The sequence below is a fragment of the Gobio gobio genome (genome assembly GCF_949357685.1).
Source record: "Gobio gobio genome assembly, chromosome: 21".
Taxonomy (NCBI): Eukaryota; Metazoa; Chordata; class Actinopteri; order Cypriniformes; family Gobionidae; genus Gobio; species Gobio gobio.
In genome coordinates, this window is record NC_137117.1 from 13044214 (window position 1) to 13052566 (window position 8353).

At 37.5% G+C, this 8353-nt stretch overlaps 1 protein-coding gene across 1 annotated transcript; it reads left to right on the top strand.

Moving 5' to 3' along the window:
- Positions 1 to 694: 694 nt before the first annotated feature.
- On the top strand, positions 695 to 5853 carry LOC307117224 (protein-glutamine gamma-glutamyltransferase K-like; the record flags this gene model as incomplete). The annotated part of the gene is made up of 13 exons (XM_079802016.1): positions 695 to 1142; positions 1266 to 1457; positions 1569 to 1820; positions 1936 to 2054; positions 2621 to 2728; positions 2825 to 3002; positions 3087 to 3225; positions 3300 to 3492; positions 3567 to 3720; positions 3807 to 4091; positions 4209 to 4369; positions 4453 to 4589; positions 5706 to 5853. The coding sequence occupies 13 exons, from the start codon at positions 695 to 697 to the stop codon at positions 5851 to 5853; spliced, it is 2514 nt and encodes an 837-aa protein (XP_079658142.1).
- Positions 5854 to 8353: the final 2500 nt, after the last annotated feature.

Genomic DNA, 8353 nt, shown 5'->3' on the forward strand with positions numbered 1-8353 from the left:
TATTAATCATTTTGAGTCTAAAATCATCCCATACCTTAAATGAACAAACCTGCTCCGTCATGAAAATTACAGTAAAAGGACACTGCCTAGTTTAAAAGTTCAGAACAATTAAACTAAGATGTTAATTTGTCCCATTAATTCTCTAAAACAGACCATTAAAATGAACATGTGTGACTCAAGATCTTTTGATCCCTTTCTAAGAGGACAATTGACATTCTTCTTCTATGAGGTGTGGATGGGGTGGAGATCGAGATGAAGTATAAAAATCCCGTGTTCAGTGGCGACGGACATCAGTGCGATCAACGAGCTGGTTAAACTCACTGTTCACCTGCTTCAGTAAATCAAGTTCTCGGTTCAGTTTCTCTTAAACAAGGACTAGGACTAAAACATGTAAGTAATCGACTTTGACATTGTTTGAAAGTTATTATCTGATTTTATTGTGCACAGATATTGCTATTAGAAAACTAGAATGATCTAGATTTCATAGGATGTTTTTATTCAAGAGTTCTTTTGCAGATTATTATTTCTGAAGTCTTTCTTTTACTGGTATGATTACATAAGGAAGTAAAAAATATTGCTCTGATAATTTTGAAAACATCTAAATGAACAGATTTAGAAACATCCAAGAGACCTTATTTATGAATTATTAACCATCTAATGACATGCATCTCTTTTTTTGTCTTTTTTGCCCAGCATGCCTTTTGTGTACAACCCATACAAAAACCTCTGCACCGTGGGCCGTTTCCCAGTTGTTAAACTGCAAGCGGACGACTGCAGGAAATCAACATGCTACACACCCGCTTATCCTTATAGTTGCGTTAACCCTTGTGCCAACCCTTGCGCTAAAACTTATGTAAACCCTTGTGCCAACCCTTACTCTGTCCCTTATCATTACCCATATGTCAACTCTTGTGTAAACCCTTGTGCCAACCCTTGCGCTAAAACTTATGTAAACCCTTGTGCCAACCCTTGCTCTGTCCCTTATCATTACCCATATGTCAACCCTTGCGTTAACCCTTGTGCTACTCCATACACTAATCCTTGCAACTATGTCTCCCCATGCCATGATTATGAGACTAAAGAAGTTGTCATCAAGGAGTGTTTGGATGATTGCACAGTCAAGCGAGTCTGTGGAAGTGAGGGTAAGAGTTGTAGATCTTTGTCCTGCAATGCATGATGAAAAAGTGAAAATTGTTATTGTAATAACTAAATGAAGGATCTGTTTGATATTTAATGGCTTGTCTTCTGCGGTTTTGTTTTCTCAGAAGCTCTCCTCCGGGTGAGTAAAGTCGATCTTCTCAAGTGCAGGACCGGACAGAATCGTCAGGAGCATCACACACACTGTTTCCCAGATGATCACCTCATCGTCCGCAGAGGACAGTATTTCCATATGTGGGTTGATCTGTGCCGTCCTTTCAATCCCAGCTGTGACAAACTTCACCTGGAGCTGAAACTAGGTTAGTTACTGTATGGCCCGCGCGAGCAAGAGCACACGCAGATACAGTATAGAGGAGGAACTTGCACTTCTACCCTCACTGGAATCTCTTGTTCTTCTGTGTGCTTTACAGGTCATATCTCATCCATCCGGGACGGCACTTTTGTGATCGTTCCAATTGTGGAAGAATTCAAGAAAGACTGCTGGGGGGCAAAGATTGTCGAAAAGGGCCAAAACAGAGTCAAACTGTGTGTGCACTCTCTTCCGACTGCTTGTGTTGGACGATACCAACTCAGTGTCGTGACTCACTGTGCAGGAGGAAGATTCACTTCACCATGTGTTCCCGAAAATGACATCTACATGCTGTTCAACCCCTGGTGTAAAGGTACGTGTTTGAGTCGTAAAATAACATACGAAACCTGATTATATGAAGATTAATTTGAATGTGGAAAGAAAGCTCGATTAAGCTTTATGAAGCTTCAAATTTTCTCTGTTCTCAGACGACTGTGTGTACCTGCATGAAGAGGCGGAGAGAGCTGAGTATGTGCTGAATGACATGGGCAGAATCTACTATGGAACTAAACAGCAGATCGGCTGCAGGACATGGAACTTTGGTCAAGTAAGAGCCACACTTTCATTCACATATTACTAGGGTTTACCACATTTCAGAGACCGCTGTGAATCCAATTGATTTCAATGGGGATGTTGGGAAACCCAATTGTTTGTAAATCCGTCCTGCAAATTACTTTCAACATTTTGGTTTAGCCTTTAAAAGTTACAAAGCAGTTCTCTAAAATAATTATTAAACATTAGCGTAAAATATTCCACAAGGTTTACTACACATCTATTATAAAACGAGATCGCTCTCATAAAGACTTGGAAAAAAGACTTGAAACCTACATAGTACGATTCACGAACCTATGACTCTTTCAATTCTTTAAAAGAACCGATCAAAAGACGTCGGGCTAATTGATTTGAATCATTTCAGCGAATTCTTCCCTGAATCTGTTAGAGCGGTTGAGCTTTTTATTTCTATCTGTTAGGTTTGTAATGGGATTTAAATCAAAGTAATTATACAATGAAACAGTTTTTAAATTATGTGTGATTTAGTGTAGTTTGTGAGTTGTTTTTTTGTTTCTGTTTATCATAATATCAAATGTCCTCACTCTACCGTCTGATTCTTAGTTTGAGGAGGGAGTTTTGGCTGCATGCTTATATGTGTTGGAGAAGAGTTGCACCCCTTGCTCAGGATGGAAAAGCCCCATTAACATTTCCAGAGTGTTGTCTGACATGGTGAGTCTTCATTTTCTTCTTAACAACATCCTGAATTTGGTGTTGAATGAAGCTTGAGGCATAAAAACAACATTTTCAATCGTCTCTCTTTAACAGGTTATTGCCAACAAAGACTGTGGTGTGTTGATGGGTAACTGGTCAAACTGCTATGGAGATGGCACTTCTCCTACATCCTGGTGCGGCAGCAGCGCCATCCTGAAGCAGTTCCACAAATGTGGAGGAATACCTGTCAAATATGGACAGAGCTTGGCCTTTGCTGGAGTCACCAACACACGTAAGAGTTCAGGCAGAATGGACAAGTTTGAGAAAGTGATTGTAGATGCGAGGCACTTATTCTTCTTGGGATTCTTTCTCGTAGTGTTGAGGTGTTTGGGCATTCCTGTTCGTCCAGTCTCAAACTTCTGTTCTGCTCATGACACTGATGTTTGTTTGACAAGTGACGTCTATTTGGATGAGAAGTTTCAGCTGATTGATCACATGAACCGTGATTCAATCTGGTAAGTATCATGAACATTTGGGATTCAGTTCCTCTGAATGTGCATGAAGTGAATGTCTTCTTCTCTTTGTGTAGGAACTACCACGTGTGGAATGAGGCCTGGATGTCTCGTTCAGACTTGCCATCTGGTTTTGGAGGTTGGCAGGTGCTTGATTCCACTCCTCAGCTGACCAGCCAGGGCTTCTTCCGCTGCGGCCCCACCTCTGTTGCTGCCATCCGCAGTGGGCAGACCTTCCTGAAGCATGACGTGCCCTTCATTTTTGCAGAAGTGCGTTAATTCCTTCAATTTCGCATTCTGTCAGTGACTAACTTACAATGACTAATGATTCCTGCTATCTCTAGGTGAACAATGATAAAGTTTACTGGCAGAGGAAATGTGATGGGACATTTGGTGTTGTCCACGTTGAGAAGGATGTAGTAGGTCACTGCATCAGCACCAAGGCCGTCGGCTCAGATCAACGTGTGGATATCACAAACCTCTACAAACACCCACTGGGTAAAAACCACATGCATGTCTCTTAAAACATCTGGTTAAGATTCATGGTCTCACCTTTGACATCTCCTCCTGCTTCCATTAATCAGGTTCGTCTGAGAAGTGCACTGCTTTGGAAACAGCCCTTCGTCATGGCTCCAGGAGATGCACATACCCACTGCCCTGCGCTGAGGATGTGGTCTGTGAAGTCAGCCTGAAGGGTGATGGACCGTGTGTGGGAAAAGATGCCGTGCTTTGCATCAATCTAAAAAACAAATGCAGCTCACCTCGTAGCGTCACCCTCCACAGCCATGCAGCAGCCACGTACTACACTGGAGTCAGGAAGACCTTCCTGAAGAGAGACCAGACATGCATTGAGCTCAAGCCCTCTGAATGTGAGAAATGATCAAGTTTGAGTTGCAATGCATGAGACCACACAGTTACTAGTGTGTAAAGTTAATCTGTTAGTCATTTAAAATAGAGACTTGTAATGAAAGCATGAATATTTATAGGCAAACCTATGGAATGGACCCTGAGTTATGACGAGTATAAGGAGCACCTGGTGGATCACGCCCCACTGATGCTCAACCTCTTTGGACACGTCGCTCAGACTAAGCAGATTCTGGCCACCCAGTACAGCTTCAGACTGCGCACTCCAGATCTGGTTATCGCTGTGAGTTAAAGTACTTCACTTATTCTGTTGATCAGTTGAAATATTTTAGTGCTGAATTGTGTCTTGTATGTGCTTCTTCTCAGCCTGTTTGTGATGCTGTCCTGGGTCAAGAAGTGCCAGTGAAAATCACCTTCCAGAATCCACTTTCTTGTGTCCTGAAGAACACTGTATTCCGCTTTACGGGACTTGGACTGAAGCATCCCAGAGTTGTTAACTACGGGTAAGACACTAGAATATTTGTAATTTTCACTGAATTATATAAAGTTGATTGATGAACGCAATGCTCAACACTCATTCTGTGTTGCTATAGTCTGTGATAATTTAATCGAGAAAAAGACTATTATAGTTATTTTAAATAATATTGTGTTGCTAAAAATCTAATTTAATCCAAAACATTTTTTATTTAAAATAATTAAAATATATAAATTATAGTAATAATAGTGTGTTCCTGTAGCTTGTTACTATTAAATCTAAAAAGTAATTTTTTAGAATATTATATATAAATTTGTCATGTAAAATTTACGCTACAGTTTGTGAATATTTAATCTAACAAAAATAATTATTATAAAGATAATTAAAATATAAATTAGATATCTTAAATAATAATGTGTTGCTATATAGTTAATTATTTAAACAAAAAAATGAAATAAAAAATAATACAAATTTTAATATAAATGATAGTATGTTTTTCTACACAGTTTACCATTTAAGTTACAAAGTGTTCTTTAAAAATCTATTAAAATATTAATATATAAATTATAGCAATATATTAAATTTGTGTCGCAATACAGTGAATATTTAATCTAAAAAATGATTCACTTATAAATTAAAGTTATATTAAATAATATCGTGTTGCTAAAGATCTTATTTAATCAAAAAACATTTATTTAGAAAATAATTAAACAAAGACATAAACTATAGTAATATTAAATAATAGTGTGTTTCTGTACAGTTTGTTTTTATTAAATAAATAAAAAAAATTCTTTAATAAAAACTTATAATATAAATATATAAATTATAGTAATATAAAATTGTGAATATTTGTGGATATTTAATTCAACAAAAATAAAAAAGATATATTAAATAATAATGTGTTGCTATATAGGTAATTATTTAATCTAAAAAATAAAATTATAAAAAAATGAAATATAAATATATAAATGATTATATTAATGTTATATTATACATAATAGTATGTTTTTCTACAATTTACCATTTTAGTTTATTTTAAATATAGTAATATTATATTATGTGTCGCAATACAGTTTGTGAATATTTAATCTAGCAAAAATGATTGCAATAAAATACTACATTTTCTTTCTTTTTTCTTCCACAGTGACATTGCAGGACATGCCTCCGTGTGCCTGACTGAGAAATTTGTTCCCAAGTGTCACGGCTCACATAAACTTCTGGCCTCATTCGACTGTCCTCAGCTCACTCAGGTGCATGGATTCAGCAACATTGTGGTCAAACAGCACTGTTAAACCAATCCAATAACCAACTGAGAACAAACGTCAAGGCTCCACTGAATAGAAAACTCTCACATTAAATGGAATTCAATTGCATCTGTTAGTTTCACTTTACCTACTATCTGTAAGCATTAAACCTCTCATGTTGCATTAATCACGATCTAGGATGGTACGGTCTTCTCATCTTCTCTTTTTAAGTAGTAATTTTGGTGGCATTTATGGGCTTTACCTAGTTTACAAATGTTATCCTGAATAATCACTTATCATAATCAAGTTTAATCATATAATCATAATTGTTTAATGGTGTTGGTTACTCTGTCCTTTGTAGCTTCAGACTCAAATAAAATATTCCCAGCATACTAAACTGTGTCCGTTTGTCATGCATCTATTAAAATGAGGCTTTATTCCTCGTCATTCAAAATAATACATTCTTGACTTATATCCTTTCCAGAACAAGTAATTTTATATTCACATAAATCCAGACTTTTGCAGACTGCTTGTCATCACTGGTTTCTAAAACCTCAAAACATATGGAGCATTGCTTCACTGGTAATAAAATATAATATAAAACAAACTTCAAGTCAAATAATCAAGAAAACAGAACTGATACTACATTTAGTGTTAAAAAAAAAAAAAAAAATTATATATATATATATATATATATATATATATATATATATATATATATATATATATATATATATATATATATATATATATATATATATATATATATATATATATATATATATATATATATATATATATATATATAAATAAAATGGTCTGACATCTGAACCTACCATCCAGTAACGGCTGATTAAGTCCATCCAGTTATCCAGGCGAATGAAACGCATTCAGTGCATTGTACTGAATCCCTGAGAAAGAGACGGCGGTCTTGGTCCGATTCTGAATAAGCATCTATTCTGCACAAACACATCTGACTCCAGTTTGGATCAGGGTTGTAGAGATTAAAAGAACTTTGAGCATCTCCTCATGCAAAAATCTTCATGTTAAGCGAGAAGGGAAATTATCTTGTAGGGTCTGATTTTCAACAAGGCATCAACTCATGAGCACGACTTCAGCGAGGACGCAAGGTCCCGAAACAGTACACTGGCTTCAGAAAGAGCAGGTCAGTCAGGATTGGTCTGAAGGGGTCTTGTGTCTGATGGTAATATGACTCGCTGCTCATCTATCCGTTTGGCCTGGGAGCGAAGGATGAGGCTGAAGAAGTCGTCGTCTGGGACTGTGGGGCCTCTGGTGGGGGGAGGAGGAGGAGCACACCTCTGATCATCCAGTCTGGATCCCTGTGCGAGTCAAAAACACACACTGAACATACGCCTTCAAAAGGATGTGATATGTAATCACTTGTTAAATGCAAATGCTTTTTTACATTTTCAACTCTCTTCAGTGTGTAATGTTGATGTTTGAGCATGAAAAAGGTCAAGTCACTCCAAAGTGTTCTCTATGTCAGTTTTCTTCCGGGAGCAAACACGCCACAATATTCCTCCTTTAAATAATTCATGCCAAAGGCATATGCAAAATATGGGCGGGGCCTGGTTGAGTTAGTTAGTAGTGTGTTGAAACCATAGACTGTAAAAAAATATGGATGTATTGTACGTGACGTCACCCATAGGATTCTGAAGAGCAGTTTTGAAGCGTAAAGTAGGGTCGAGCTGGCCGTTGCCATCTTGGCAGCGAGACATCGCGCGTTACTCCCAGATAATAGAAAATGGGCAAAGAGGCGGGACGTGGCTGGAGCTGAGGTGATGCTATCACTAACAGACAGCAGACAAACGGCTATCCACCTGTCACTCAAAGTGGCCACGCCCTTAATTATGCAGAACTTTAAGGCTTTATATAATGTTAACGAATGAGTTATAACAAAATTCACCCCCCTCACAGTTGTCATGAAGAGCAAAATTAGCAATATAGACAAAAACCACAATTTGTACCAGGCTGTAAACATGTGTTCTTTTGCTGTAAAGTTGGGCATTTTAACATGGGGCTCAATGAGATTCTGCTCCCTTCTGTAGAATGTCCCTAGTGGCCAGTCGATGAATTGCAGTTTATGTCACTTCCGTATTGGCGAGTAAAATGAAAATCATTAGTATAAATATTTACTAATTTGTTCCGTCGATTTATAAATTGTGCACACGATTTAGCCTACTAGTTTTTTCCTGCATGTCACGGGGCTCCGTATTAAACACCAAGTACAAACTATGCAAAAGCAGCAGCCCTTCCGGCACACTCCGACTATATTAGTGGATTAATATAGAGAATAGTAAATGAGGGCATACGGGGCGATTTCAGACACAGCCTGGGAAGAGAGGAACTGCAATATTGGAAATATGTGAAAAAGAATGTGTTTAAGCATGAAACCTATTCTAGTAGAGCCCAAAAACAAAATCAAGACTTTGTAAAAGGGCATAAGGTGACAGTAAAAGCATTTATAATGTTACAACCAGTGTTGGGGAAAAGTTAATTTATGCATTACAATATTGTGTTACTCCCT